Source organism: Octopus bimaculoides, chromosome 2 (genome assembly GCF_046866305.1).
Source record: "Octopus bimaculoides isolate indiv1 chromosome 2, ASM4686630v1, whole genome shotgun sequence".
In the NCBI taxonomy this organism is placed as follows: domain Eukaryota; kingdom Metazoa; phylum Mollusca; class Cephalopoda; order Octopoda; family Octopodidae; genus Octopus; species Octopus bimaculoides.
The window spans coordinates 101,772,451-101,787,450 of record NC_142929.1 but is presented as its reverse complement, the minus strand read 5'-3'; the positions used below and the strand labels follow the sequence as shown (position 1 = coordinate 101,787,450).

General features: G+C 36.1%; 1 protein-coding gene across 16 annotated transcripts in view; it reads left to right on the top strand.

Moving 5' to 3' along the window:
* The window catches only part of LOC106871624 (uncharacterized), a 168,711-nt gene that overhangs the window by 26,529 nt on the left and 127,182 nt on the right, over nucleotides 1-15,000 (top strand). For 8 of the 16 annotated variants that reach the window (XR_016240693.1, XR_016240694.1, XM_089347320.1 and 5 more), the window contains exon 2: nucleotides 1,028-1,130. Coding sequence is in view for 2 of the 16 variants with exons in the window: in XM_089347320.1 (XP_089203446.1) it covers nucleotides 1,122-1,130 (9 nt within the window). In the remaining 14 variants the exon portion in view is untranslated. Of the gene's footprint in view, nucleotides 1-1,027; nucleotides 1,131-7,494; nucleotides 7,706-15,000 lie in introns of those variants that run through there. The other 8 variants (XM_089347326.1, XM_089347337.1, XM_089347328.1 and 5 more) reach the window with 4 other exon arrangements.

Below are 15,000 nucleotides of genomic sequence, written 5' to 3'. Positions count from 1 at the left end.
AGAGGAGTAGATGTAAATATGTGCCGGTTGAACCCACATCACAAAGAAGAGTAGATCTGTCTAACCCACTTATTGATTCTGTAGACAGGGCTGTAGACAAGCAATAATGGAAGTGCCCCAACATGGTCATAGCCTCTGGCTGAAACCGAAAATAGCATAATAGAATTGTGTACACACACACACACACACACACACACACATACACACACATATATGCATACGCGCAGGCATATATACATATGCATATCATACATACGTACATACATACGTACATACACACATACATGTATACACATATTTATAATGTATAATATATACACACATATATATACACATATATATATATATGTATATATATATATATATAATATATATTTATAATGTATATATGTAGATATCATCATCATCCTCATCCTCATCATCATCATCATCATCATCGTCATCGTTTAACGCCCGCTTTCCATGCTAGCATGGGTTGGACGATTTGACTGAGGACTGGTGAACCAGATGGCTACACCAGGCTCCAATCTGATTTGGCAGAGTTTCTACAGCTGGATGCCCTTCCTAACGCCAACCACTCCGAGAGTTTGTTGTGGGTGCTTTTACGTGCCAACGGCACGAAGGCCAATCAGGCGGTACTGGCAACGGCTATATATATATATATATTTATAATGTAATAATGCATGCATGTATATATGTACGCATGTATATATGTATGTATATATGTATGTATGTATGTATATATGAATCTAGGACATTTACCCCACCCCCACCTCATGCACAATAACCCTCCAAAGACAATTACCCCTGAGGATAACAAATGATGATTTGAAACTTCTTAATATGTTAGAGAGAGAGAGTAATTAACCAAGAGGCTGGTTATTGTCCTAGTGGGTAGTTGTTGTCGTGGGGAATTGTCCTATGGAAGGTAATTGTCCGCGTGGAGTAAATATTCTGATGCGGTATGTATGTATGTATGTATATACACATTTATAAATAATTATTTTGTATTTGTATTTATTCATAGATGAAAGCCCGACATCACAAACTTTTGCATACATCAAAAGCTACAGAGGGATTTTACATTTTTTATTAAGAAAGGGGGAAAAAAAGAAAGAGACATGAGTCAGGTAAGATCTTCTTTCTTGTTCTCTCCTGCTGTGCTAGTGCTGAATGGATGAGAGAGAAATCTCCTCCAGGAGTGGACGTTGCTCTTTCGCAATCCACTTTTTCTGCGTAGTGGTCTAATTTTGCATTGCAATACAACGAATCACTCGTTAATTCTTCAGTGATTTGAGGATGATTGCTAGAAAATTACCCTCTTACCTGAGGCTTATTTTTAAAGTCATACTCAGGACATACATACATACATAATGCATATATGTATACATACATTCATACATGCATACATACACGTATGCATACATACATACATGCGTGGATACATGCATACATACGTTCATACATGCATACATATATGTATGCATACATATATGCATGCATTCATACATACATGCATACATATATACATGCATGCATACATGCACACATGCATACATACATACATACATGCATGCATGCATACATACATACATACATACATGCATGTATACTTACATACATACATACATACATACATACACACATACATACATACACACATGCATGCATACATGCGTGTATGCTTCCATGTATACATACATACATACACACATACATACGTACATATGTACATACATACATACACACATGCATACATACATACACATATACATACATATGTACATACATACATACACACATGCATACATACATGCGTGTATGCTTCCATGTATACATACATACATACACATATACATACATATGTACATACATACATACACACATGCATACATACATGCGTGTATGCTTCCATGTATACATACATACATACATACATACATACATACATACATACATACATACATACATTCTAGTGAAGAAAAAGAAACAGTAAGATATCGGTACCTTTTAACAAGGTACGAAATGTCCTTACTTTATAGGAGAGTAAAAAGGAATGTGAAGCAGTCGTACTTTTCCTAGAAGCTACCCGTTAAGTGACTTTGACTTAAATGGCTTTAACATGGTCTCAGTTTGCCGAGTATTAACTTGCGACTACAACCGCACCAAGAATATCAATAGTATCAGCAACCACACCATCAACAGTAAGTGGAAGGTGATTGCAAGATCGGAAGAACTCCAGGCAAAATGACACGTGTAATTTAGTTACATCTCTTTTATCTCTCGAGTTCAATTCCTGTTGGCATCGACCTTGCCTTTCGTCTTCCTTGAAGAAGAATGAAAAAAATAAGTATCAGTGAAGTAATGGTGGTTAATTTAATAGATAATAGTTTTCATTGACGCTTCGTGAGTATCTGTATATATATATATATATATATATATATATATATATATGCACTCAAACATATATTTGTATGTGTAACGTAATAGTTTTGGAAAAAAAACCATTGGTTCCATATCTAGCGTGAACTAGACAACTCTTCAGTTTTTCAAAACGATAACCGTTCTCTGCAAGATATATATATATATCAGGTCATCCCTTAAGTTCTGTCCGAATTTTAATTTTGAATAAAGAAAACAAGTGATCAAATGCTATATTTAATTGAAATTTAATCATCAATGTACTTTCCCTGATTATCTATGACTTCCTTCTATCTATTTACAAGCTTTTTAATCCCATCAATATAAAACTCTTTTGGTTTCAGAGCGAAGAACTCTGAAATGTCAGTTTCGACCACCTCCTGACTTGCGAAAGTTATATCCCCCAAATGATTCTGTAAACTACGAAACAAATGGTAGTCTGACGGAGCAAGGTCGGCAGAATAAGGTGGATGAGGAATTTTTTCCCAACCAAGCTCTTCGATCTTCTGTGATGTGATCTTTGCAGTGTGGGGTCGCGCATTGTCCTGATGAAACATCACACCTTTTCGATTCACTAAAGCGAGTTTTTTTCTTTCTTCAAAACTTGGTTCAAACGCTCTAATTGCTGACAGTAGACTTAAGCATTGATTGTTGTATTAGGTGGTAACCATTCAACGTGAATTACTCCTTTGCAATCCCACCAGATAGAGAGAAGAACCTTTTTCCCATGAAGTTCCCTTCTCGGTTGTAGTTGAGCTTTTTCCCTTTTACCAAGCCACTGTTTATGACATTTAACATTTCGATAGAAGATCCATTTTCCGTCAGCAGTCACAAGTCTATCCGAAAAGGGTGAAATGAGTTAGCGAGAATGGAGAGAAGAGCAGATGTCAACTCGGGATTTGCGGTCGCTTTCGGACAATTCCTGAGGCACCCATTTTGCAAGTTTAGGAACCTTTCCAAGTTGTTGAAGATGACGATGAACAGTTGGATGGTTTGAACTAAGATTTATTGCCAATTCTTCAACTGATAATGCAGGATTTTCTTCAAGTAATGCCTCAAAGAACTTATCATCAAACTCAGCTGGACAGATGAAGATCTGTTCGATCTTCATCTCCAAGGCTGAAATCTCCACTTCTGAATTTTGCAAACCATCTTCTGCAAGGAGTTTCATTTAAGCATTCTTTCCCATAAACTGAGTGTATGTTTCGAGTCGTTTCGGCTGCAGAGTTTCCTTTTTGTACTCATAAAGCATTATGTGCCTTAAATGCTCTTTGGATACTTCCATGTTAGAAAGGATTTTAATCAAACAAATTTCAATTCTATTATTGTGTACACAAATGCATAAAAATAATTTTTAATTCCTTCAGACATTCTAAAATACTATTAAATTTCATTCAATTTTAAGAAAGGCAAAATCGGACAGAACTTATGGGATGACTTGATATATATATTGAACTAAGGCAACTGAGAATGGCCCGCGGTATATAGTTGAGCAATAAAACAAGTAAAGATATATTTAATATTATACAAGATAAGTTCTGGGTATTGAAATTATATTCGCTTCCAGGGGAATAGACAAACTACTTGGTGGCAATTTGTACTGATTCCAAATGAGATGGAAAGACAATCTTAAGAATCAAGAATTCTCCAAAATTGACTTCTATTATGAAACAGACAATCTTATCTCTAGAGACAAGAGATGGAGAGCTGTAGGCACGTGATATTGTTTTGTTACTTTTGGGGGGAGGTTGTCTCAAACAGCGTTACTCGTGTAGCAGTTGTCCTACTTCATTTACTGCGTCAGCAATGGAGGCATATGCAAGAAACAGTAGATTACATTTATAATTTAAGTTAATTTGCGTAACTCGCATATAAGCATACATACATACATACATACATACATACATACATACATACACGTACGTTGATATACTTTAAGAACGCCATAAAACTGCTCTATTCGAATTCAGAAAGCATCTCGCACTGATGAGATGCTGGTATTCTGTAATTTTTAACACTCTACGTCTATACTAAATATTTCTTCAGGGGGAATACCGCGGTTTTATAGCTTTCTTAATGTATAACCATGTTAAGTTAGCTATAAAGATCACTATTCGGTACTGATACTGTTTCAAGTAATTTGAGTCAAACGAATCGCCTATACCGCTAATCGTTTTATAGGTGCAAAAGCAATGGTCACTCTCTGACCAGCCATAACAAACACCCTCATATATATATATATATATATATACATATATGTATGTATGTATGTATGTATATATGAGAATGTAGTACATGGGTACTTGACATGCAAAACACAAACCATAGAAGGGACTGATCATGTCAACAGCTTGACATGGAGTACCGACAAGTTTAAGACATCCCACTTTGAAGACTACAGTCATGCAATCCAAGAACAAGAGATCCCCACCAAGTACCTACAACATAAAAGGCAGAAAACTTTGACAAACAGCAAATGTGGGCTGTGCAAAACCAAGGCTGAAGACATCGACCTGTGATAATATCTGGAAGACGTTTCCAACTGTGAGGAAACGTCTTCCAGATATTATCTTCCCATGAGGCATGATACGGTGGCCAGAACGGTCTGGAACAATAGCAAAAAGAGATTACCTACAAACGATGTTGTCCATATTGAGGCCGATGGGTCAAAGAAATACTGGTGGACCTTGAAAATTAAAACATCAAGTTAAAACACAACCAGATAGATATCGTTGTGTGGCACCACAAATAAAAAATATGTTCTGCTGTGGAAATCAGCTGCCCCTGGGACATGAATGTGGTTAGAAAAATACAAGAAAAAAAAGACATGTATGGACTATTGATAAAGAGTTTCTAAATCCAATACCCAATATGCACTTTCAGCTTTGTACCCATTATTATTGGAGCAACAGGATACATATCAACCCGTCTGGAGCAAAGTATGGCTGAAGTTGGAAACTTGGAGAGAGAATGCAAATCCTTAATTCATACGCTACGAATGATCTCGATATCTGAGACTATAAAAATCTGCAAGACCTTCTTAAGATTTAAAGGATGACAGTTAAATCAAGATACTTCCCTTCATAACTTTGTTACGAAATCAGTGGCCGGTCAAAATTTACTCTAAGTTAAACAAAGAAAGAGAATACATACATACATACATACATACATACATACATACATACATACATACATACATACATACAAGCATGCATGCATGATGGCTGCCACTCGATTTTGAGCAATACCAACGTTTGGTTGTTCTCTTAAACATGAGCAGCATTGACGTGGCTTTTCAGTCCTTCTACAGAGCTATACACTTTAACACAGGTATAGCATATGATAAGAGAGATTATCATCCATGCTGTCATTTGCTTTGATTTCATCATATAGCATTTTGCTTTTCTTGATTACAGCCAACCATAATATGCAACACATAATAGAGAAATTAAAAATCAAGCGAGGCCTTTTAAAGTAAGGAAAGGCTTTGTACATGGACAATCCCGTTATCTAAACAACGTACGCATTTGCTAAAAAGTCTGCATAACTGGATGTAAACGAAGTTGCGAGTGTTATACCAAACTTGGTAGGGTTGTTGGTTAAGTGGCTGACAGCCCGACCGACCATGCGACAGGTTGTACTTGGTTACATGTTACCAGTAGCACTAAAATTAACCTAACATACACGTACACAACGACACACACACACACACATATATAAAAACATATATATACATATATATAAACATGCTTATGAATAGATAGACAGACAGACAAACAAACGGACGGACGAGCAGACAGACAGGCGGGCAGGCAGACAGACAGACAGACAGACAGAAAGATAGATAGATAGATAGATAGATAGATAGATAGATAGATAGATAGATATTACTGGTACTTATTTCAACGGCACCAAGAGAAGACTTACATTCAGATCAAGTATATAGATAATGTAATGACAGCTGTGATGCAAATGGCGCCCGTCTATATAATGAACATTATTACATGTGAACATAAAAAGGCATGTACTTCGTGAGAAAATATTTTCTACATTTGCTCCCTCAAAACCAATGTCCATTAAACACACAATGACGTAGAATGAAATGACTCAATTCGCTAAATCGTTCAGGCATGACTTTCAACATGTCGATTTCATGTTGTATATTAAGAACATGGCAAAGCTCTTATGACTCTGCCAACTGACACAGTCGTTAGACAATAGGATAATATGCCTTACAGTATTAATTCCGCGTATCTACCACCTGAGTTCAAAACCTGGTGAAATCAGTTTTGCTTTCATCCTTTCTGGATTGGTAAATATGGCACCCGTTCAGTTCTGAGCTCCATTATTCTCTCTATCTAGCTCTCTCTTTTTCTCTTTGGAAGAAGATGGGCGAGGACAGGCCTGGAAATGTACGTGTTCGGTCAGATTTAAGACACACTACATATCAGGATGGCACTCCTACAATTCCTGCAGAAGTTGCGGGTTCAAGACTAGACAATGCTTTTATATATATGGAGGGTTTAAATTCAGGTCTTCTGCAAGAAAATACTCATCTTTTATGTAAGTCAATCGATGCTGCTTTCCGGCGACAGCCTTCACTTATCTATGACATAATAATATAAACGTGTGGTTATCTTAATTTCTCATGTATGTGTGTTTGTGTGCGTGTGCGTGTGTGTATGTGCATATCTATCTATCTATCTATCTATCTATCTATCTATCTATTTATCTATCTATCTATCTATCTATTTATATCTCTCTCTCTCTCGCTCGCTATATATATACATATATATGTATGGATGTGTGTATGCATGTATGTGTGTATGTATGTTTGCGCGTGTGTATGTATGTATGTGTGTATGTATGTACGTATGCATTTGACATCCATTCGCATCTAGTCGATTAGAAGAGCAATTAGGCATGAAGCTTTTGACGGAAAACGTCCAATCGACTTGCTTAACAGTAGGTCTCACCTTCAGTAAAGGAAAAAAAATTATGCCGTTTCGTGAATATTTCAGTTATAATCTACCATACTTGTTAAATAAGAATGAATGTCACCCGATGTTTTTCCCTTAATGCCATAGTATATTGACCGTGCTGTTATATTATTACTCTCTCCACCCATAATCACATAAACATTCTTCTTTTTTTCTGGTCTTCGATTAAATGTAACAGTTTGCAGCGATATTTCAATCAGACTAGCTAAGATACGACTTCACAGTGTATCTTAGCTAGTTACTAAAGCGGTTGTCTTTAATACCAGTAAGATCATCTTCAAGAAGTAAGTTTGATGTTTTTTTTATAGCGACTTTTACTTCTCTTTCACCTTCTGTTTTTATATGTTTCTTTTCAACAGAATTCTTGTAACACCCTCAGTTTGATCAACTAGTTAAACTTCATGGTTTTCTTAAATATGCACGGCTACTATCTTACAATTTCCTGATGTATTTTTCCTTTTAATTGTTCTATTTATATTTCTGATATATATATATATTTTTTTTTTGCTTTGAGAATATATCTTCGTATGTTAGCTAGTTTATTAGGGTACATTGCTGTATCCAAGCCTTTATTTAGGTTATTTTTCTTCCGTATTTTATATGTATATGTTGTTGAGTTTTCGTTCTTTGGGTAGAGCACTGCTGTAAAATAAGCGTGTAGGATTGAAATATATTCCTCACGTGTCCATTTATGCCTTTTTGGTTTTAATTGCGGGACATGAGGAACAAGTCCAGCTCTTTATTTTTGACGGTCATCATTTTCGTAGGGTACCGGTCCGTTCATTTCTGTTGTCAAATTGTTTTGCACGTGTAGTTTTTCGTACTTTTTGTGTAACAAGTTTAAAGTACGCACTTCCCGATTGTTATTCTTGGGTTGAATAATACCAGTATTATTTATTTCATTTGGAAAATAGAAATAAATTTCAATGAGTATTACTTACTTGGATATAGTCCAACCCTTTGTCAGCTATTTTTGGCTCCATGCGATGTCTTTATTTCCGATGTTTTTGGATAAATTTCGGAGCAGTGTTTTATCGCTCTCACATGTTAAACGTCAACGTCCCCGGTGTTTTCTTTATTATTATTATTATTATTATTATTATTATTATTATTATTATTATTATTATTATTATTATTATTATTATTATATGTTTGACTTTTGCTTTGTATTTGTTGTAAAAGTCTACGGCCACCCTCTTTTCTTGGCAGGTAAAGTCGTTCTATATCTGCCTTAGGGTGGTTCAGTCAATGCATTGTCAACAATTTTCGGATTTTTTGTCAAAATTACATATTTCAGTAATTGAAACTGTAAGTCACGTATTGATCGCTTCGATCCTGTTTCTTAGACTCTATCTTGAGTATTGCCCTTACCCTGCGATAACATTCTTTTCTGATCCTTTCCCTCATCATTGAATGTTTTGATTCCATCACCTTCAAATACCCCTAGGTATTTGTAGCTCTCCGCTGGTTCTAACTCCTTTATGACATTCTGTTGGTCAAGATTAACGTTGGATACTTCTATCATTTTTCCCTTGATAAAGCTTTTGCACATTTATCGAGGCCAAATTGCATCTTGGTGTCATCACCGAATTGTTTAACAATTGCTAGTAAGCCCTGTAGTTGTTGGTCATTTTTTGCAAAGAGCTTTAAATCATCCATGCAAAGGAGATTATTTATATTTTTATCAAGCATTTTATAACCATATTGTATATCATCGAGCAATTTCGAGAGAGGTAATTAAGGCTAGATGAAAGAGGAGTGATGATAGAGAGTCACCCTGGAAAATGCCGCATGAAATTCTTACATCTCCAGCATTGAGAGATTCATTGTCACTGTTCAAAGTCAGTATGATTCTCCATGATCTCATATTTACAGACAAAAAGTTTCGCAAAGTAGGTGCTATTTCATAAATTCCCAGACTATCGACAAGTTCTTGTGTAGTTTGTGACAATCTTCCAACATCATCTTATTGATGAATAGCTCTTTACAACCATAGGGCCCACCTTTACATCCTTTTTGCCCATTAGGGAATATACCACTTTCTATTAAAAAACTATAAGAGTATTCAGTCAAGACAGATGTTAGCATTTTATACATTGTTATTAAGCAGGTTGTGGGTTTATAATTATTTGATTCATTTGTTTCTTCATTTTTTGAAAGTAAAAATGTAACACCATTAACTAAGAGAAAATTGAACTAGGTTGCAGCAAAACATTGTTGTAAAGTTTTGTTAGCAGTCCATGACTCTCTGGGAAGGTATTCAACTAGAAGTTAAGAATTATATCCTTTCCTGGAGACTTCCATTTGCTTGACTTCTTGAGAGCAGATCTTACATTCTCTACCTTGATACCCGCCCACTTTTGCTCTTCGAAGGAGTCTAAGTCAGTAGATATTTTATCAATCTAAGGGACCTTTTATTATGTTTTTTCTTCTGCCCAAATTTTATTCCAAAATTCCTGCACTTCTTTTGATGGGACAGACTTTGCTATAACTGGTATTTTCCCTATCTCCCTGTAAAAAAATTTCGTGTTATTTTTTAACATGTTGTTGTCCTCGAAGAATCTAATGCGCTTTTCATACCGTGCTATGCGGGCAGCTTTAGCAGATACCTTCTGCTTGACAGTCTCTATGGTGATATCGAGGGCAAGTATGGTTTTCATATACTTTTTCTTTAATTTTCGGATTTTTGTTGGTTTGATATTCTTTTCAAACTTAAGATTTTTTAAACATTCTATGTCAGACAAAGTAACTAAATTTGGTGTTGAATACGCTGTTGCCAAATTGGATTTTTGTGAGAATGTTGCCGTTTTCTATTCTTTTCACCACATAGAATCGTTGAGATCTTCGCGGATGCTTAGTACCGGTGAATGAGATCTGTAATATCAACCATCATTAGCTGAAATTATATCCTTAAGTGCAAGGCGGGTCTTACCAATTACTTTCAGGTTTTTGGTTAGGGTTGCGAATTTTTAGGAATGTCACGTTCATTCATACTGGTTTCTTTAATTTTCAGCCATTCAATCATGATTTGATTTTTTTAGATCATCTAGTTCAGTTGGGTCATTTTCTGTGTGATTTTCTTCATCTATTTGATTTTCATCTGCCTTGGTGTTTATGGCTGGTTCAGAAAGTATTTTACTTTGCTTATCAGTTACATCGACCCTTTCTATCATTACTGCGTTTTCGTCAGATCTGGGTTGGTCTATAACTATTTCCTCAGTAGTATCTTCTTTAACTGCAACTTCGTTCCTTTTATTCCTTACTGATTATTTAATTTGGTCAATCTCTAATTCAGTTAGTAATTTCTTTTTCATAATGCTTCTTCTGACGTTGGCAAGTTTGATACTATCTATGTAGGATCTTACTTCAAGGTGCTTCTATCTCCAGTTTATATAGGTTTGTTCAGTATTAGATTTATTTGTGGGAAATACATGGCACGATAGAAAACCTCAAGAACTTCTTTATTATCTCCCCTTCACCATTATTCATTCTTTTTCTTTTGGTTATTTGATGGCCATCTGTTGGAATATTCCGGCTGTGGGGTACTTCCAGCTCCTATGTTTCAGGAAGATTTGTACCAGTAGCTGATTTTTCGCACTCAATCTGGTTCCTCACTGGGGGCGCGACCCTTGTTGACCTGGATGACGGCCGATTCGGTGTGTATGTTGCTTTGTTATCGTTGAGGCATGACGAGCTTGGATGTTGACATTAAGGGACGGATCTGTCTGTTTAGGGTTAACTTTTTGAGACAATATCGCTTCCGAGTTACCTGAATGAAAACATCACTCGTAACGTAGCTTCTTAAGGCTAACAGATCTGTATTCGTCTGTATGATTATTATTATTATTATTATTATTATTATTATTATTATGATTATTATTATTATTATTATTATTATTATTATTATTATTATTATTATTATTATTAATATTCATTATTAAGGTGGCGTAGCAGTAAATTGTTGGCATGCCGGATAAAATGCTAAATGGCATTTCGTCTGTCTTTACGTTCTGATTTCAAATGCCACCGAGATCAATTTTGCCTTTCATCCTTTCGGAGTCGATAAAATAAGTTCCAGTTGAGTACTGGGGTCGATGTATTCGACTCATCCCCTCCCCCAAGCTGCCGGACTTGTGTCAAAAGTTGAAAGCGTTATTATTATAATTATTATCATCATCATCATTATTATTATTATTATTATTATTATTATTATTATTATTATTATTATTATTATTATTATTATTATTATTATTACCTCCGCCTTAGCGTGTATGTTAGTTTGTCCGTAGACAAGATATCTCAAGAACCGCTGGATGAATTCGGATGAAACTTTCAGGGATGTTTGGTCTCGTGACTGGCACGAACTGATTAGATTTTGGGATCGATCCGCTACTGGACAAGGATTCTGGATTATTTGTTATATGCACTTTACATGATTACGATCTTACGTTAACTTTCAAGTTTTTCTCAGTTATCTCCCTTTCGGCTGTAACTATTTTGAATTATGAATTTGTTAACTTTGGCTTGTAATAAATAAGAATAAATTATTTATTACTGTTATTAAATTTTCTACAGCTACCTTCAATATTCTATGGCCACCACTGGAATCGATCAGGCACCAGACAAGGATTTTGGATTATTTTCCTGTTTTGGAGGATTTTTTGTTTTTTTCTTTACTTAATCTTTGAGAGCTGTCGGGTTCATTTTTAGTATTCTCGTTTGTGAGAGCAGTTGAGTTTATTTCAGATATTCTCATTTTAAAAATCATCTCTGGCTAATCGTTGAAAGGACGTTGGTGATGCCTTGACGGAGGTTTGCGCTATCTGAGTGCTATTGTTAGTATTATTATTATTATTAGTAGTAGTAGTAGTAGTAGTAGTAGTAGTAGTAGTAGTAGTAGTAGTAGTAGTAGTAGTAGTAGTAGTAAGGTGGCGAGTTGGCAGAATCATTAGCACGCCGGACGAAATGCTTAGTGGTATTTCGACTGCCGCTACGTTCTGAGTTTAAATTTAGCGGAGGTCGACTTTGCCTTACATCCTTTCGGGGTCGATAAATTAAATACCAGATGAGTACTGAGGTCGATGCGATCGACTGTCCCCCTCCCCACAAAATCCAGGCTTTGTGCCTATAGTAGAAAGGATTATTATTATCATCATTATTTTTATTTTAATTATACAGTAGTCTTATTTTCATCACGTGCTTTCACTACACTACCAAGCGCAGCTTTGTGTGCCTTGGGTATGTGCTGTGGTTTATTATTATTATCATGAAAACTCTCAGCTTTTATTTTTCCGGGCATGGTGGAAATTGTCAGCTACCCACAGCCAGCAGACTAAGGTAACACTTGTTTCCTGATCGTGCTTCAAAGACCCTGCGGAGAATTCTTTCAGTTCCACGCAATGCTGATTTTTGTAGATGTTCTATCTTTACATTTGTACCAATCTTTTTGAACCATGATGTTAGTTGAGCGCTGATACTTCCAAGCGCGCCAATCACGTCCACTCTCTTTATTGCCCACAACCTGCGTATTTCCCACTTCAATTTATCATAGTTGTTCACCTTTTCGTTTTCTTTCTTTTTGATCTTGTTGTTAGCAGGACGTGTTATGTCGATTATCAGGCATATTTTTTTTCTTTTCTGTTCACCACAACAGGGCCAGGTTTCCGATGTCTAACGTGATGGTCACACTGAATCGTTACACCCCACAGAATTTTACAATCTTCGTTCACAGTAACTCCCTCTGGGATTTGGTCATACTACGTCTTTGGTCTGTCTAGGCCATAATTTCAACAGAGCTTCCAATGGATCATTCTTACCACATTGTCATGTCATCTTTTGTATTCTCGTTGGGCCAATTTTGGGCATTCACTAACAATGTGCCATAGTGTTTCACTCTTCTTACCACACATTCTGCATTTGTCATTCTCAGTTGTGTTATCAATTCTGCACTTCACATAGTGTGTCCTCAATGCTTGTCCTTGTGTCACACATATAAGCGCTTCTGTTTCTATCTTCAGGTCACTTCTCTGAATTCACAATCACCAGCCTTCTGTATCTGTTTTGGAGCTTGTATCTCTTGCTAACTGACCGCACATTTTTTCTCTTTCCATACCAGTCCGAAAAACTTGGAGATTTTTATTACTAGCATCGTCGTCGTCATCATCATCATCATCATCACCACCACCGTCATCAACATCATTATACTTTGCACCGAAGGACCTTAGACAGATAATACTTTCCTTAAAATGTTCGCAGTACCTTGCGAGATTGATTTTTGTCTGACACCAATTTTGCGTGGTATTCCCAACTGCTGAAAGAAGTCTTGAAGCTGCAATGGAATTAAGCCTAATGTCCCGATTACAACTGGTATCACTTTTACATCACCCTCTCGCATTCCAGTCTTTCCATCTCCATTTTCAATTCTTGGTGATTTTTCAACCTATTTACTCCCAATTTTCATATCATTTGGTATGATTACATCAATGATCTGACAGTATTTGTCCTTTTTGTTCGATTCGACAATGACCTCTCGGCGATGCTCAATTACTCTATCAATCAGAAATTCGTAATTCCAGAATATCGTTGCTTTCCCATCCTCTAATTTTAATCATGGGGTAGGTCCAAGTTTTTGCAAATTACCCACTGGATATACTGTGCTGCTCTATCATGCCTGTTGAGATATTCTGTAGGCGCAAGAAGACTGCACATGGAGACAACATGATCGATGGTTTCATTTTGTTGTTTATATACACGACATGTTGGGCTACTGCCGTTCTTTAATATGATGGCCTGGTAGCTCCTTGTAGGTAGGCATTGACCTTGGGCTGTTATGATAAACTCTTCTGTCTCTGATTTTAAGCCAGAAGACACTAACCATTGATAGGTAAGGGCTTTGTCAACATCGGCATTATTAGCTCGCTTTGGGTATTTGCCATTGAGAGGTTTTTCTTGCCATTTATCAGTAAGAATACCTAAGGCAGCAGTTTTAGTATGGGTTTTCATACGCCTAGCCTTTTCTGTGCTTGTTTACAGTAGTCTAATTCTGAGATTTGTTGTATTTGGAATTCATTTAGATATTTCTTTGCCTGTTTTGTTACTGAGTATAAGGTTTTCTTGATTTCGTGCTTTAAGACAATTTTTAACATCCATTCTTCAGAGTTTTTCAAGTAGGTGCTTAAGTGAATTGTAGCAATCTCTATGGTTAATTCCAGCTGTAAAAGTCCACGGCCACTCTCTTTTCTTAGCAGGTAAAGTTGTTCTGTATCTGCCTTCTATGCATTATCAACAATTTTTGTATTTTTCTTTCAAGGTTACATATTTCAGTAATTGTCCAGTTAATGATATTGAAACTGTAAGTCACGACCGGTATGGCTAAAGTATTGATCGCTTGGATCTTGTTTTTTGCGTTCAGCTCTATCTTGAGTGTCACCCTAACTCTGCAATAACATTCTTTTCTGATCTTTTCCCTTATTGAATGTTTGATTCCATCACCTTCAAATACCCCTAGGTATTTGTAGCTCTCCGTTGGTCCTAACTCTTTCTGTTGGTGAAAATTAACGTTGGATGTTTCTCTCATTTT